Source organism: Perissodus microlepis, chromosome 6 (genome assembly GCF_051167445.1).
Source record: "Perissodus microlepis isolate ML-2025 ecotype Zambia chromosome 6, ASM5116744v1, whole genome shotgun sequence".
NCBI classification, from domain to species: Eukaryota; Metazoa; Chordata; class Actinopteri; order Cichliformes; family Cichlidae; genus Perissodus; species Perissodus microlepis.
The window spans coordinates 37,902,675-37,919,748 of NC_140466.1; the positions used below are offsets into that span (position 1 = coordinate 37,902,675).

General features: G+C 42.6%; 6 protein-coding genes across 6 annotated transcripts; 4 read left to right on the plus strand and 2 right to left on the minus strand.

Annotated features, from left to right (window-relative positions):
• Positions 1-350: 350 nt before the first annotated feature.
• On the plus strand, positions 351-1,132 carry LOC146386186 (histone H2B 1/2). Its single transcript, XM_084932264.1, has one exon. The coding sequence runs from the start codon at positions 397-399 to the stop codon at positions 769-771; it is 375 nt and encodes a 124-aa protein (XP_084788390.1). The 5' UTR covers positions 351-396; the 3' UTR covers positions 772-1,132.
• A 2,470-nt stretch (positions 1,133-3,602) lies between these two features.
• On the plus strand, positions 3,603-4,424 carry LOC146386187 (histone H1-like). The gene has a single exon (XM_084932267.1). It carries the CDS (start codon positions 3,670-3,672, stop codon positions 4,309-4,311), a length of 642 nt encoding a protein of 213 aa, XP_084788393.1. The 5' UTR covers positions 3,603-3,669; the 3' UTR covers positions 4,312-4,424.
• Positions 4,425-7,316: 2,892 nt separating this feature from the next.
• LOC146386188 (histone H2A) lies at positions 7,317-7,830 on the minus strand. Its single transcript, XM_084932260.1, has one exon. The coding sequence runs from the start codon at positions 7,764-7,766 to the stop codon at positions 7,380-7,382; it is 387 nt and encodes a 128-aa protein (XP_084788386.1). The 5' UTR covers positions 7,767-7,830; the 3' UTR covers positions 7,317-7,379.
• A 208-nt stretch (positions 7,831-8,038) lies between these two features.
• On the plus strand, positions 8,039-8,583 carry LOC146386189 (histone H3). The gene has a single exon (XM_084932256.1). It carries the CDS (start codon positions 8,108-8,110, stop codon positions 8,516-8,518), a length of 411 nt encoding a protein of 136 aa, XP_084788382.1. The 5' UTR covers positions 8,039-8,107; the 3' UTR covers positions 8,519-8,583.
• A 1,351-nt stretch (positions 8,584-9,934) lies between these two features.
• Positions 9,935-10,304, plus strand: LOC146386190 (histone H4). Its single transcript, XM_084932265.1, has one exon. The coding sequence runs from the start codon at positions 9,944-9,946 to the stop codon at positions 10,253-10,255; it is 312 nt and encodes a 103-aa protein (XP_084788391.1). The 5' UTR covers positions 9,935-9,943; the 3' UTR covers positions 10,256-10,304.
• Positions 10,305-14,066: 3,762 nt separating this feature from the next.
• On the minus strand, positions 14,067-14,415 carry LOC146386191 (histone H4-like; the record flags this gene model as incomplete). The annotated part of the gene is made up of 1 exon (XM_084932268.1): positions 14,067-14,415. A coding segment is annotated over one exon (300 nt), but the record flags the coding sequence as incomplete, so codon positions are not given.
• Positions 14,416-17,074: the final 2,659 nt, after the last annotated feature.

Genomic DNA, 17,074 nt, shown 5'->3' on the forward strand with positions numbered 1-17,074 from the left:
GATAACAAAGCTCACTGCTCCAAAGAAACACTGCTGCTGCTGAGGCCCAATTCACTACTGTAGACTGTAGTCACATCTTAAGCATATTCTTGCTTTCAGTCTGTGTCTCCCTAACTCCTCCATATTTGCCACACAGAGCACTACATTTACTGCTCATTTAACACAAATGACCGTTCCAACAAATGAGGAAACGATCACACAGACCACTTCTTTGTTAGATGCGCGCCTGTTGTAGCACAATTCATAGATTTCCTCCAACACAATGTCCGGCCCACTGTGCAGCTCAGCCAATGAGAGCCGAGGGCCTGCGCAGTGATATTAGCATACACCCTGTATAAAGGGAGCTGCTCTCTTTCACACAGCTCATTCGTTGCTGCAGAGTACCGAAGGAACAAAATGCCTGAACCCGCAAAGTCCGCGCCCAAGAAGGGCTCTAAGAAAGCCGTGACCAAGACCGCCGGCAAGGGCGGCAAGAAGAAGAGAAAGACTAGGAAGGAGAGCTACGCCATCTACGTGTACAAGGTGCTGAAGCAGGTCCACCCCGACACCGGGATCTCCTCCAAGGCCATGAGCATCATGAACTCGTTTGTCAACGACATCTTCGAGCGCATCGCTGCCGAGGCCTCTCGCCTGGCCCACTACAACAAACGCTCCACCATCACGTCCAGGGAGATCCAGACCGCAGTGCGCCTGCTGCTCCCCGGTGAGCTGGCCAAGCACGCCGTGTCTGAGGGCACCAAGGCCGTCACCAAGTACACCAGCTCCAAGTAAACTGATCCTGCTGTCAGTCAACCCAACGGCTCTTTTCAGAGCCACCCACTTTGTCCTGAAGAGCCTACGTTCTACCTTCAAACGTGCAGTTACTATGTTGCCAACTACTGCAATCGCGGAAATGGTTCTTTGTCACTAGGTGCTATTGATCCGCTACATTGACTCAAACTCAGACTCAGGAAATGTCTTCTTGTGTCTGTTGTGGAACTATGACAAAGTAACTACAAACACAACATTAATGCGACTTTACATTTGACAGTCTTTCAGTGCATTTCGATGGCTCCCCTGTGGGCGGCGCCTCCGCTGCATTTCCTGCAGGACTGAGAGGACGAGAGCCACCTCTGTCCCCAAAGCCACTCTGCTTTTTAACTCCAGCCCTTAAACATGAACTACTCTACGCTCTTTTTGTGCTGCCGACACTTTATTCACTTTTAGTCACTTAGTTATTTATTCACCTATTCAGTCACTTTAATTTTAAAACTGTGTATATGCTGTGTATTTATTGTCTCATTCTTATGGCCTGTTTATGCCCTGTCCTTGTCTCCAACGTCATACTGCTCCATTGTATCTTAATTGCCCCTTGGGGATGAGGGGTTATTAGTGTGTGTGTGTGTGTGTGTGTGTGTATAGATTCTAATTTCCAAATATATTCAATACAAAGCAAATTCCAAAAAACAAATTGAAAACAGTACTGAACACAAATGTTGCTCTGGCCAGTTAACTCATTTTGACAGTTTCTTTACTGTGTGTAAAATGGAAGTGTTTGTTTTGTTTTTTGGTTTGTTTTTCTGATATCCAAAGTTAAGTTTGTCATTTCACAAAAATTTTGCATAGCAGAATCCAAAGAAGCAGTAAACTTAAAATTTAGTATCAATTTGTCTGTATCGTTCTGATCTGGGGTTGCACCGTTTTTCTTATGTTGTACATTTGCACTTTATGTGGTCCTGTGTTGATTGTCCTATGTAGCACCACGGTCTTGGAAGAACGCTGTCTTGCTTCACTGTGTACTGTACCACTGCACATGGTTGAAATGACAATAAAGCTACTTGACTTGATGATGTGCTCGTTAACACTATAATCACACAACTAGACTAACAACTATGATAAAGGCGTGGTTTGTTTGGACTATTAGAGGGCAAACATTAGCTACCCTAGATGCCCAAATGGATACTAGGAAAGGTATGAATTACTACCATTAATATAATTTTTTATATTAAGTTATTATTAATATTTTTTTGTGTTTATTATTATAAGAAAAGGAGTCCAATGTGTTTTCTCTTCCCCCACTTGTGGTACCCCCGGATGGAAGGCATCTTTACCATTTGCCTATACTGCCTATCCCACAGGCAGGCTCTGCTGTGTCCTACGCATCCAGCTTTCCTAGCGATGCTCAAAGAGGAATTTCCGTCAAAGCTATCTTCAATCTAATTCATAATTTGTTGGCTCCGTAGCCACCTTTCTATATGCCTTTAGATAGTACAACTATTGTAGCAAGTGCTGTGAATAAGATATATCTATCTGCTTAGCACTTTTATTTTTTATGTTTAGTTAAGTGTTGTCTTACAGTATGTTTTGCACTAAGTACCGAAGCAATTTCCTAATGTTGTAAACCTGCTCAACATTAGGAAATAAAACCCATTCTGATTCTGATTCAGAGGTGAATTTTGGTCATCTCAGTCTCTCACTAAAAGCTCTTCTGTGACTGGTCAAACACATGATGGGAGGGTGGGAGGTATTGTGCAGCATTTTACTTATCTTGGACAACAATCTGTGGTTACACATTTTTTTAGTGGGTGGAAGAATAATAGAATCCTCCAGAAAAAGGAGCACAGATATACTGGGCATAATTAAATGCACTGTACTAGATTAGACTGAGGTCGCTATCCAGGACACAAGATAAGCTTTATTAGTCCCAGAGCTGGGAAATTCACCTTGTTACAGCATCAACGTGGACAGAGCAGGATTAAATAAATGCCAAAAAATAACAGCAATATTACTCTGATTAAATAAATGAAATAGATATAAAAATACGTTTGACTAGTAGCTACAAAAAGAGAATGTTTAATAGTGAGATGGTTGGATGTTTTTTTTTTTAGCAGGTATTGAGTATTGCACATTGAGATACTTAGTGATCAGTTGGTGGATGTGTGTATTCACGTGTTCACTCGCTGTTGTTGTTTATAGTAGAGTCGGTAACTGTAGCTGGAAGGAAACAGACTGATGCAGACTAAGAGATCAGGGCCAAAGTGTGGAAGCGAGCTGCCGTAAGGTGACTAACTAATGGTGATTTCTGATATACAACAACGTGAGTGAAACTCGAGGCCGCTGTGCTTTGGTTAGAAGTGAGCAGCTCTCACGGAAGTCTCGCTGCTCCGTGGGCCTCCAGCTGCATCGGTGTGTTTGCTGGGAGTTCGCGGCGTCACTTTGTCCCACAGCTGCGCTCACCAGATGCTGCTTTCAACTCGGAGTGCGCGAACGAACATGTGTCTGAGCTGGAAAAGGGCTTTTCACGGAGCTCTGCTGCGGCTCCCATGTTTTAGGAAAGAAAAGAGCGCAAAAAGCCGCCGAGCAGCGCTGAGCTCCGCACTGAGTCGCTGAGCTTTGGAGGCTCCACAAAGCAAGAGCAGAGAGCACCAGAGCCCGACACGAGGCCTGCCCGAGGAGACACGAGTCCGCTGTGGACTGCTCCACTGTCGGCCTGCAGTGCTGCTCACACACTCACTTTGAGCTCTTTGATCCCGAGACACGAAACACAAACTGAAGCATTGCGTGGCGCACGCGAGAGCGGCGCGCGCTACATTCACTCTCCACGGTTCTCATGGTGCGTTTAAGTGCAGCGTGACGCTTCCGAGTTGCCATCACTGCACTGTGACTCTCGATCAGAAGCGAAAGGGGAAAATGTCAGAGGAAGCACCCGCACCTGCTGCCGCCGCCCCGGCCAAGGCGGCCAAGAAGAAGACGACAGCTTCCAAGCCGAAGAAGGTGGGCCCCAGCGTGGGCGAGTTGATCGTGAAAGCCGTGGCCGCTTCCAAGGAGCGCAGCGGCGTGTCCACAGCCGCTCTCAAGAAGGCTCTGGCTGCCGGAGGCTACGATGTGGACAAGAACAAGGCCCGCGTCAAGACCGCCATCAAGAGCCTGGTGGCCAAGGGCACTCTGGTGCAGACCAAGGGCACCGGGGCCTCCGGATCCTTCAAGATGAACAAGAAGGCTACCGAGAGCCAAGCCAAGAAGCCCGCAAAGAAAGCCGCTCCCAAAGCCAAGAAGCCCGCCGCTGCCAAAGCCAAGAAGCCGGCAGCAGCCGCTAAGAAGTCCCCCAAGAAGGCAGCGGCAGCCAAGAAGCCCGCAGCCGCTAAGAAGTCCCCCAAGAAGGCCAAGAAGCCCGCTGCGGCGGCCAAGAAGCCCACCAAGAGCCCCAAGAAGGCTGCAGCCAAGAGCCCCAAGAAGGTCACCAAGAAGCCTCCCGCCGCCAAGAAAGCCCCCGCCAAGAAGGCCGCCAAGCCCAAAGCCAAGAAGGCGGCCACAGCAGCCAAGAAGAAGTGAGCTGCCAACACTCTCTCGCACTCAACAACGGCTCTTCTCAGAGCCACCACAGCAACACGCCAGAGCTCCTTCCTCACAATCACGCAACACTCGGTTATTCATAATAATAGCATTCTTGTTAAAGCAAGATAAGATACTTTTTGGGTGTGTGTTTTTTTTTTTCTCATAACACTTGCAGCTTGTATTACTATCATGGCTCACATTTCACAATCAGAAAGTTTTATTCCCAAATTGGGGGGATTATGACATTAGGAAATTGCTGCGATACTTGGTGCAAAACATACTGTAAGACAACCCTTAAAAATTAAAAGTGCTCAGGAGGTGTGTGTGTGTGTGTGTGTGTGTGTGTGTGTGTGTGGTGATGATCAGCGCAACAATGGAACAGATGCAGAGAACACAGTATAGGGTCACGTGTTTGTGGTGGGAACAGTCATATGTACACCAGTGCTGTGTCTTCAGAAATCTACAACTATGTTTACAGTCATACCTTCATAGTCAATACATCAGACCACTTCTTATCTCTTACTATGAAGCATTATAATACAAGAAACCTTTAAAAGTCATCACCTACATTTTTTTTTTTTTTAAATAAACAACAAATATGACTGGAAATAAATTAATAGATGCATGTTATTATCATCTACGTATGGAATGTTTTTCTGTTCTATTTTTATTTCTAAACGGCTGTTTTAGTGGAAACACACTGTATATTTTAAGAATACCGAGCCAATATAATCAAATTAAATGCTCCACTCTACAACCCGACCTGACTAAATCTAGGCCAGTTGAACTGATATTAGGTGATTTCAAGCACACACTTTACTCCAAGCTGAACCCATGCAGCTATTTATTGTCGCATGTATTTATTTCATGACTAATGTCATGACCATTTTGATTAATGTACATTTCAACAAATGGGCTTCCTTGGCGTTAAGGATGCGGGGGAATTCCCATTATTTCAAAATATAGACACAAAAACCTAAGCCTAGACGGAAGTGACTTTCCAAAATTTCCCAAATTCAGCAGCAGCGCTGAACACGTCGCAAACGGCTCCACATTTTCCTCCCTCTGCACCTGGATAGTTCCTGCAGCACCAGAGTACGTCCCCCTCCTCTGTGTTATGGCTTTTGCGTTTGACAAAGTTTGTGGTCTTGCCTCATGTGTCATGAACAATGTTCCCTCTAAGCTGCGCGCGTGCGTAATTGCGCACTGCTGGCACTACGGAGCCCCGGAGGGGACATGGGAGAAAAAAAAATTAAGACGGACTTTTGCGAGATCTCGCAAAACTTTTGCGAGATCCCGAGTTTGTTTTGCTAGCAAAGCAGCGTGGCTGATGTGGAGTGAAGCCACGTTAATGACAACGTGTACAACCATTGGAAATGTGAGCAGGACCGACGGAACAATTGATGGAAAAAGTGTGGACTTTATACCAGTTTTTAAATTGTGTTGATCGGCCACGTAAAACCAGAGTTATGATAAAAATATCTGCAATGTTTGGTTTTCTTCCTGAATACTATCGTTGTTTATATTTACTGCGGGAAGAAACGGTAAAAACAGCGTTTTATAAGGAAAATACTCGAAAGCCTGTGAGCAAAAACAAAACCAAAAAACCCCACCCTTTCCTATTGGTCGAAAAATGTACCGTGTCAACCAATCAAAAAATGATATGGCAACAGTTGTTTAGGAAGGGGAAAAGTTTTAGGAATGTTTTGAGACGTGAGAGATTTGAGACGTTTAGCACAAATCTTGTGTAGTTAGTGTGTAGTGTAGTCAATAGTTTTGTTGTGTGTGTCAGAACAATGAGGCGACTGCTGAATGTTACAGGTGTTACAGCAGTGATACATCTCCTGTTGTCAGGCCTGCAGGTATCAGGCCGTTGTTCTCCTTCATCTCATAGTGGACAGAAATTATTTTTTGGAGTGGCACAAATAATTTGTGTGGCATCAGATTTGATGCAGAACAGCTGATTGTTCTGTAGAAAGTTTGAAATGTTTATTTTAAACTGCATTTTTAGATAAACAGCTGCAAAAAACTGTTTGCAAAACTCAGTTACTTTTTTGAAGAAGTAACTATATAATTAATTGCCCAACATTGGTCATTATATGCTGTATTTTGCAGACAGAGTTACAGGACTCTCTCCCAGACCACAGACTCATAATACAAGTCAGAGCTTCTTTTTTTTTTTTTTTTTTTTTTTTTAAATATAAATTTTTGTTTTCAAAGTTGGAGTTCAAGTTATTTTTACTTCCAATAGTGTTAACATACTACACAGGTCATGAACAAGATTTTTTTTTTTTTAATTTTCATTGTAAGTGGGGCTAAAGCAGTTAATTAAAAGTAGTCTAACATAAATGTAAATGCTGTAATTTGATTATTTTAATAAACCATGTAACTTGGGTGGATTCGATGCTGGCGTGACTACAGTGCACACGTCTGCTGTTGCTCACAGTGTCCGCTCAGGGAGTTTGTGTGTTCGCTCAGACACATGAAAAATTAGAGGGAACATTGGTCATGAACCACGTCGTGTCTGTTTCCACGGGCTTAGGATCTGCTTTTAATGTCAACCATGATGCATTTCTAAGGCCGTAGTTAGCATATCAGTAACGAGTAGCTCCGAATTGTTAAGACCGTAAAAACGTGATGTAGTCAGTTGTGTTGAACGTGATCTTTTGACTTGAGCAAGTTTGTTAGAATAAAGTGACCGATTTCTGAAAGATACAAGCTAACGGAGGTCAAAAAGGCACGGGCATCGATCACGCTGCGAGAGAGACTGCAAGTGGTTTTGATCCAAGGAGAAGTGTGCAGTATTACATGAGTTGCTGAAAAGAAATGTTTTCTGGAATAATTTGTAAGAGTAATAAGAGGTAAGTAACTAAAAGGTAATGATCTCACACACACACACACACACACACACACACACACACAGTTGGCGAGAATAAGGCAATACTACATTTCCAAATACATACACCAGATCAAGAGCCACGAGGATGTTTGCTCAGACATAAGTGCGTGGCTCTGAAAAGAGCCTTTGTTTATTTGTTTCGTGCGTGAAGCAGAGGCTTTGGCATTTACTTGGCCTTGACGGGCTTCTCGGTCTTCTTGGGCAGCAGCACGGCCTGGATGTTGGGCAGCACACCACCCTGGGCGATGGTGACTCCGCCAAGAAGCTTGTTGAGCTCCTCGTCGTTGCGCACAGCCAGCTGCAGGTGACGCGGGATGATACGAGTCTTCTTGTTGTCGCGGGCTGCGTTGCCAGCCAGCTCGAGAATCTCGGCGGTCAGGTACTCGAGCACAGCTGCCAGGTAGACGGGGGCGCCGGCACCCACGCGCTCCGCATAGTTGCCTTTGCGCAGTAGCCTGTGGACACGACCCACGGGGAACTGGAGCCCGGCACGGGATGAACGGGTCTTGGCCTTAGCTCTGGCTTTGCCTCCGGTTTTGCCACGCCCACTCATCTTGAAACTTCTCTTCGCAGTGTTAACACTCAAAGGAAATGTGGCCCGATCGGCGCCGAGCCTGGCTTATATTTCCGCAGAGCGCGGGAAGCTTCGTCACACACCAATCGCAGACAGGCTCGCGGCAGCGCGCGTTTTCAAAGCGCCTTCCTCCAATGAGCAGCACACACCTAGGCGGGGCGGTGCTCCTCTGAGCGGTGCTGAGCACCACGTGGAGCCCCTCACCAATCACGAGCCGCAGCGGCACCGCGTCACAGCCAGTCACACACTTTAAGAGCGGCGAGTCTCCTCCGCTTGTTACATTTTCTGTTTTAAACACAGGAACGGCAAAGAGAGAAAGAATGGCAAGAACCAAGCAGACCGCTCGCAAATCCACTGGCGGCAAAGCCCCCAGGAAGCAGCTGGCCACCAAGGCCGCACGTAAGAGCGCCCCGGCCACCGGAGGCGTCAAGAAGCCTCACCGTTACAGGCCCGGCACCGTGGCTCTGCGCGAGATCCGCCGTTACCAGAAGTCCACCGAGCTGCTCATTCGCAAGCTGCCCTTCCAGCGTCTGGTCCGCGAGATCGCTCAGGATTTCAAGACCGACTTGCGCTTCCAGAGCTCCGCTGTCATGGCTCTGCAGGAGGCTAGCGAGGCTTACCTGGTCGGACTCTTCGAGGACACCAACTTGTGCGCCATCCACGCCAAGAGGGTCACCATCATGCCTAAAGACATTCAGCTGGCTCGCCGCATCCGCGGAGAGAGGGCTTAAGCTGTCTGCACGCCCTCCTACAAACAACGGCTCTTTTCAGAGCCAACACACTCACACCGAGAGCGCGCTCCTTTCTTACAATAACATTAATCTTATACAACACAGTACAATGTTCTTGGCTTTTTGTTGTTGTTGTTGTGCTTTTTTTTAATATAATAGAAGCCATATGGTTGGCATGAAGGTGGCATCCAGTAACTTGATCGAAGCACCAGTACTTCTCCAGTACTTCCAATTCTTTCCTGCTACACGTTACACATTACATTACTTACAGTAGAAGTAGTACTTCCATAGTAAGTGATAATAATTCGTAATTGCTGTGTAGCATGAATTATGGGTCTTCATCAGCAGGAAAACTACACATACAGTTACAATTCTAAAATGTGTCCCTCCTTTACTTATCATTTTCCAACGCTGGTCACATTGGAGTGCTTTGCGCTATGCCATATGATTGACACCCCTGCTCTAAAGTACCTTTGGTAAACTCCTGTTGTTTAAATTGGCTATAAACTATGAATGTACATAACAATAAGCCTAACATGGATCAGATATTTTTCACAGTTCATGTTCAGTTCACAGGTGCTTTTTTTTTTTTTTTTTTTTTTTTTTTTTCCACTCCCCAAAGATATATAAAAAATAACAATTTAACACAATTCTTTGAAGTAACTTTGAGCATGGAAACACAGCATCGTCATGTTCCGCTGGCGTTGATCCAATACCTAGGTCACATCGCTGATGTTGGATTGAAGCTGACTTTTGGGAACTCTGTTAAACTAATCTCACTGCACAAACTGTCTTCAGACTTTGACATTAACATTGATAACATACAGAAAAATGATGCTGTGAAGCTGTCCAGATCAGTCCAGTCAAGTAGAGATCATAGATATAGTGCTCCCAGAGTATGACTCGCTGCCACTTTCAAGTCAGAAAATATAGTATTGACATTCTCAATAATCTGTTGCGATCATCTGTGAATGCTATTGCATGCAGGAAAGCCAGTATAAACACACTTCTAAAACTACACTGATTCTGGAAGTATGGAAGTTCTGGAATTCAGAGTTTCAAGGTAAAACCCGATTAACAACCTATTTGATCTGGGGACAACTAATAATATTTCATGGCATGACCTTTCCCCCCTTTTCTGGCTCCGTTGGAGGCACCACTGGTTATTGGCCTTTAATAAAGATATTAACTGGAGAACTGGAAAACTGTTGGATTGTCTCTGTGACACATGTAGTACTCAATCTCATATCGTGTACAGTACACAGCTACTGCACCCCAGGCACAGTCATGCTGTTCCTCATTTCCGCCAAAGGCCAGTAGATGGCCGTAGTTTCAAGCACTCCTGTTTTCTTTTACGTCCTCAAATCAGATGTAAATTCAGGAGTCCGTCAAGCAACCCCTCGCATTCGTTTCTGAACAGTCAAAATGAGTGGAAGGGGAAAGGGAGGTAAAGGACTCGGCAAAGGAGGCGCAAAGCGTCACCGTAAGGTGCTCCGTGATAACATCCAGGGCATCACTAAGCCAGCTATCCGCCGCCTGGCTCGCCGTGGTGGTGTGAAGCGTATTTCTGGTCTGATCTACGAGGAGACCCGTGGCGTGTTGAAGGTGTTTCTGGAGAACGTCATCCGCGACGCCGTCACCTACACCGAGCACGCCAAGAGAAAGACCGTCACCGCCATGGATGTGGTGTACGCTCTCAAGAGACAGGGCCGCACTCTGTATGGCTTTGGTGGTTAAGCTTACTGCACTGATCAACAACGGCAACAAAGGTCCTTTTCAGGGCCACCCATCTCTTCTGTAGAGCTCATCCTATCTCTTTTGTTTGTGTCTAGTCAAGTTGTATCAAACTTCTTTTCATATAAATGGTCAATCTGACTTGGAACCCGTATTGAAAAAGCTTTTGATGTGTGATAAAGCTTACATATAAAATAAACATACACATACAATTACATATACAAAACCGTGATCACACACCACCCATTAAAGAAAAAGGAAAACAAGGAGGAAAATCGAGCATCTGAGTCCACAAACCACTTTTAAAACTTACAGTTTCAATACGTTCCAGGGGAAGGGTTAGGTTAGGTTATGTGTATGTTTATTTTATATGTAATTTTGTATACTTTAAATAAAGTGTTGCAAACACATTCAGAATTTGTGTGCTACATGTCATGAATAGTTGCTGATTTGGATGCAGGTCACGTGGAAGCCAGACGAGGGAGGTGTTTGAGTTTCCTTTGAGTGTCGATACTACGAAGAAAAGAACCTGTCAAAATGAGTGGTCGCGGCAAGACCTTCGTTTCTGAACAGTCAAAATGAGTGGAAGGGGAAAGACTGGAGGAGTAGTTGGTTATTAGTTATGTAATCATGCCCCCGTATGCCCCATTATCGTTTGCTTCAAATTTCAGCAATCTATGGGTGAGACTTAAGTACATCGGAAACGGGGATCCCCCGACCCGTGATTATGTTGCTGAAGAGCTGTTATTGCAAACATCATGGCTGAATGTGCAGGACATATACTCTTTCATCGCTCTGCCCAGTAAACGGGATTTTGAGCTGTGTTTCACCCAAGAGGCGCCTTTACGTCGCTTCTTAGAGATCTCTTTTTCCAACGCATCGCATCCGAAATGGAAAGACTGGCAAGTGGAGTCTTCTGTCCAGGTAGAGGTAGTGACTCTTGTTGTTAAATTCTGGACTGGAAGGATTCCAGACCAAGATATCGAGCTATATCTTAAAAGGTACTGCGAGATTCTTCAACCCCCAGTCAAACCAGTGGACAAATTCGGATTCTGGTATGGAGTCCGAAAATACAGAGTTCGGATGCGTAGAGATGAAGCTGGACATATAATCTCCATCCCTAATTCCATCTCGTTGGGCCTCTATAATGGCAGGATTATTTATCCTGGCCAAACGGTGAGGTGCTTCATCTGCCAAGGTCCAGACCATCAGGCGAGAGAATGCCCCACTGTTAAATGTTGGAAATGTGGTGAGTTGGGCCACAAGGCTAAAATTTGCCAAAACGAAAGTGAGTGCTCCCTCTGTGGCGCAAAAGGACACACTTTCTTTAAATGTCCCAAGTCCTTCGTGAATATACTTAAATCTTCCCAACAACCTCGATTTTCTGACACCATGGAGTTCCCTTCCTTGGAGGATCCTTCTCAAGCTACGGATCCCCCCGTGAATGACCAGGTGAGAGAGCCCCCTCCCTCTCCTCCCCCTCCCCCTCCTCCGACGGCTGCCTCACTGTCATTCCCAGTTTCGCTTGGATTAGATAATCCACAAGTGTATGACCAGGATAACCAGTCTAGTCCTGTTCAAAATGAGTTACCATCTCCACTGTCTCAGTCAAGTAAAAAAAGTGACGAGAGTAATGAAGAGCTGGATGGTAACCTAATTATAGAGACATCGGATGGTGAGAATAAAAGCGATAGTGACGACGACGAAATAGACAGCGAGCAGACACCTGATGACGACGGAGATAGCGAGGACCATGGATCCTTTCCTCTCACAGAGGCGGCTTCCCTGGCTCTTGCTTCGCTGCCTGAGGAAACGAAAGTAAAACGGAAGACCTTCTTTAGTGGAAGTCATCCGGCCCTAGACGAGCTCGTCAACGAGGATACGAGAGGAAGCAGAAAAAGCAACGTTTCTGCTTCTAGCTCTGGAAGAGATAAGCGGAAGGATAATAAACCAAGTCCTCCGTGAGTAAGATTTCTGAGATGGTCTCTCCTTTAGTGAACCTATGAGTAACATCAAAATAATAACATTTAATGTCAGAGGTCTTCAATCAAATAAGAGCAGGAAAAGGAAGGTTGATTTCTTAAAAAGACTGGATTATGATATTTTGTGCCTTCAAGAGATGAGATTAAAAACACATGTAGATGTATGTGAATTAAATAAAATGTGGAACACTGCCCATTCAATAATATCGATAGGGGAAGACAGCTCTGACGGAGTGGGCATTTTCTTTAAAAAAGATACGGTGAATATAATCAAAAGAAGAGACATAATACCGGGACGACTCCTCCTTGTTGATTGCTGTTATTACGGGCAAAGGTTGCGTATTATTAATGTTTATAATGCACCCGAACGAACGAAAAAGATACAATTATTGAAAAAACTGAAGTATTTATTAGAGGTTGGTTTTAATATAATTCTGTGTGGAGATTTTAACATTGTTACTGAAGCAACTGACAGAATATCCAAGGTTGAATTTAGAGAATTGCGAGAAAGCAAATTGTTGGTTAAAGTTTGTAAGGAAGCAGCACTTCGTGATTTATACAGGCACTTGCATCCACATACCGTCCATTACACTAGATTTGATTCATTAACTAAAACAAGGATTGATAGATTCTACATATCACATAATGTTCAAGGTCTGAAATATGACACTCTTTTAACAGACTTTTCTGATCATATGGTGGTTATGGCAACAGTATCGTGCTGCCCCCATGAATTTTTGAACTATTGGAAATTGAATACATCCTTGTTAGCAAACGAATCGCTTGTGTCCGAAGTTAAATCTGAAATTAAGAAAATATTACATCTTAAGATTTTCACTACTTCTTTCTCGGAACTTTGGGAGCTCCTTAAACGGCGTATGTGTCACTTTTTTAAATTTAAAGCGAGAGAATTAAATCATGCAAAGAATGTAAAATATAATGAAGATGTGAGTAGATATATATATTTAAGAAATAAGAAGGAGAAGGAAGAGGAGGAGGAAAGCCAAATGATGTCTCTTAAAAAGGACATTGATCGAGTCAATAGAGAAGTTTTATTTAATATGTTGAGACGTTCTGACTTTCATGGGAACAGCGATTATATGATTCTTAATAATCAAAAGAAATGTCGAAATGATTTTATTGTCTCAATTAAGGATAAACATGGAAAGTCAGTTTTTAAAGAAGAGGGGAAAAGACAAGTAATTAGAGACTATTGTTCGGAGATGTTTTCATCCATAGCTACAAACAGCGATGCTATTAACAATTTTTTGAGTGAGGTTGAACCATTAGATTCTGTTATTTATGAAACTTTGATTGGAAAAATTAAAAGAGAGGAAGTGGAGTCAGTAATTAACCAACTTAGTACCGATAAAACACCTGGTCTGGATGGACTCCCCTCTGAATTTTACAAATTTGTGTGTAAAGAACTGTCTGAATCATTAACTCAGTATTTTAATGAAGGAATAGAAAGAGAAACAATGGGTAAATCGTTTTATGAAGGAGTTATGTGTTTATTATATAAGAAAGGTGATCGAGAAGACATTAACAATTATATATATATGTATACTTTAAATACGACGCTTTGCGCCTCCTTTGCCGAGTCCTTTACCTCCCTTTCTTTTTTTTTTTTTTTTAAACACTTTATTTCGGATAGTAACGATTTTGTATATGTAATTGTATGTGTATGTTTATTTTATATGTAAGCTTTATCACACATCAAAAGCTTTTTCAATACGGGTTCCAAGTCAGATTGACCATTTATATGAAAAGAAGTTTGATACAACTTGACTAGACACATAAAAGAGATAGGATGAGCTCTACAGAAGAGATGGGTGGCCCTGAAAAGGACCTTTGTTGCCGTTGTTGATCAGTGCAGTAAGCTTAACCACCAAAGCCATACAGAGTGCGGCCCTGTCTCTTGAGAGCGTACACCACATCCATGGCGGTGACGGTCTTTCTCTTGGCGTGCTCGGTGTAGGTGACGGCGTCGCGGATGACGTTCTCCAGAAACACCTTCAACACGCCACGGGTCTCCTCGTAGATCAGACCAGAAATACGCTTCACACCACCACGGCGAGCCAGGCGGCGGATAGCTGGCTTAGTGATGCCCTGGATGTTATCACGGAGCACCTTACGGTGACGCTTTGCGCCTCCTTTGCCGAGTCCTTTACCTCCCTTTCTTTTTTTTTTTTTTTAACACTTTATTTAAAGTATACAAAATTACATATAAAATAAACATACACATACAATTACATATACAAAACCATGATCACACACCACCCATTAAAGAAAAAGGAAAACAAGGAGGAAAATCGAGCATCTGAGTCCACAAACCACCTTTAAAACTTACAATTTCAATACGTTCCAGGGGAAAACTTTCCCAAGTTTTAGGTCCATTGTTCGTCTTCTCCGCAGATCTGTAATGATATGTTTACTCACCACATCACTACTTATCATCTTTTGTTCAAACACTCCTTTGGTACGGGTTTTCCAAATATGTGTGTTTATTACACACATTACCAACCAAAAGAGTCTCCTTTTGTCATCACACATTTTTTCTTTAAACAAACCATATTTAACTGCTTTAATATTAACATCCACATCATAGCCAATCTCTGTCATCTTCTGCCTGATCTCAGTTGTCCTATAACAATCCAATAGAAGATGTTCTAGGGTCTCATCTTCATCACAGTCTGTCATAGGACATTTCATGGTGGTGACAAAACAACTCCACTGTACCACCGCTCTCACAGGGAGGCGCCCGAGCGAGATGAGCCATACCACGTCTCTCATGCTTTCGGATAGTAATTTGTCTTGTATATTTTTAACTATTGAAGGATTTTCATCTTTATTTGCATACTTATATTGAATTACACCTTCATTTTTAATTTCATTAATTTTTTTATAGATATTTTTCGTGTTATCTTGGAGAATATTTAAACTATAATGTTCCCATTGACTTGATAAATCACCAAACATAAGTCTGTGGTATGGAACGCCCGCTCTGGCCCTGCCTCTTTTCTTTTGCCACAATTCCTCTTTCCCTCGAACCCACGGGGCACCCCGAGAAATTGCACTTTGAGTAATTTTAATAAATGGGATTCGCAAGACAATCTCTAAGTCTGGGGCTCCCAAACCCCCGTGCTTCCTACTCTTGTACATAAATTTTCTCTTAGTCACTTCTCGATTGGATCCCCAGATAAATTTAATGCACATCTTACTTATTTTCATAACAGTTGTTCTCGGAGGAGGAAGTATTGCGGCGAGGAAAAGAAGTTTAGAAATTATGTGTGTTTTTACAATGTTAATACGTGTTTTATAATTTGTATCTTTATTTTCCCATTTCATAATTTCCATTTTGATTTCATTTTCTTTCTTATTCCAATTTAGTAAACTAAAGTCAGTATTATCAATCCATATACCCAAAATTTTAATCTCCTTACATAAAGAGATCATCATTTTAGGTTGTCTGGTCTGATGTCCAAGCCACACCCCTTCAGTTTTATCTTGGTTCAGCTTGGCACCTGATGCATGTTCGTAGTGGTGTAATATCTCCATCACTGAAGACAGCTCGTTTTGGTTTCTAATTATCACCGTCACGTCATCTGCATACGCCATAGCTGCGATTTTATGGGATTTGTCAAAGACATATCCCTTAATCTGTTTATCATCATTTATCCTTTTCAATAAGGGGTTAATTGCAAGGACATATAGCGCAGCACTCAAAGGGCATCCTTGTTTAACCCCGCACTCAGCACTAAAAGGGGATGAGAGCTTTCCATTTACTTTAACTCGCACTAGGGACTTTTTATAAATCAGTTGAATAATGGAAATAAATTGGTCCGGGAAATTATAAGCTTTCATTACTTTCCATAAATAGGAGTGGGAAACAGAATCAAAAGCCCTCCTTTGATCTAAGCCTAAAATGCAAAGTTCTGAATCCTTTCCATTATAAATAATTTCTCTTAACATACTTAAATTATCCCACATAAGTCGTCCCTTAATTGCGCATGTCTGTTCTTTTTCAATAATAATATCTAATACATCCTCTAGTCTGGACATGATTATTTTAGTAAAAATTTTATAATCTACATTCATTATTGTCAGTTGCCTATAATTGTTAATGTCTTCTCGATCACCTTTCTTATATAATAAACACATAACTCCTTCATAAAACGATTTACCCATTGTTTCTCTTTCTATTCCTTCATTAAAATACTGAGTTAATGATTCAGACAGTTCTTTACACACAAGTTTGTAAAATTCAGAGGGGAGTCCATCCAGACCAGGTGTTTTATCGGTACTAAGTTGGTTAATTACTGACTCCACTTCCTCTCTTTTAATTTTTCCAATCAAAGTTTCATAAATAACAGAATCTAATGGTTCAACCTCACTCAAAAAATTGTTAATAGCATCGCTGTTTGTAGCTATGGATGAAAACATCTCCGAACAATAGTCTCTAATTACTTGTCTTTTCCCCTCTTCTTTAAAAACTGACTTTCCATGTTTATCCTTAATTGAGACAATAAAATCATTTCGACATTTCTTTTGATTATTAAGAATCATATAATCGCTGTTTCCATGAAAGTCAGAACGTCTCAACATATTAAATAAAACTTCACTATTGACTCGATCAATGTCCTTTTTAAGAGACATCATTTGGCTTTCCTCCTCCTCTTCCTTCTCCTTCTTATTTCTTAAATATATATATCTACTCACATCTTCATTATATTTTACATTCTTTGCATGATTTAATTCTCTCGCTTTAAATTTAAAAAAGTGACACATACGCCGTTTAAGGAGCTCCCAAAGTTCCGAGAAAGAAGTAGTGAAAATCTTA

What these genes read in the sequence shown, in the direction of transcription:
- LOC146386186 (XM_084932264.1), top strand. Translation starts at nt 397, where the DNA reads ATGCCTGAACCCGCAAAGTCCGCGCCCAAGAAGGGCTCTAAGAAAGCC.
- LOC146386187 (XM_084932267.1), top strand. Translation starts at nt 3,670, where the DNA reads ATGTCAGAGGAAGCACCCGCACCTGCTGCCGCCGCCCCGGCCAAGGCG.
- LOC146386188 (XM_084932260.1), bottom strand. Translation starts at nt 7,766, where the DNA reads ATGAGTGGGCGTGGCAAAACCGGAGGCAAAGCCAGAGCTAAGGCCAAG.
- LOC146386189 (XM_084932256.1), top strand. Translation starts at nt 8,108, where the DNA reads ATGGCAAGAACCAAGCAGACCGCTCGCAAATCCACTGGCGGCAAAGCC.
- LOC146386190 (XM_084932265.1), top strand. Translation starts at nt 9,944, where the DNA reads ATGAGTGGAAGGGGAAAGGGAGGTAAAGGACTCGGCAAAGGAGGCGCA.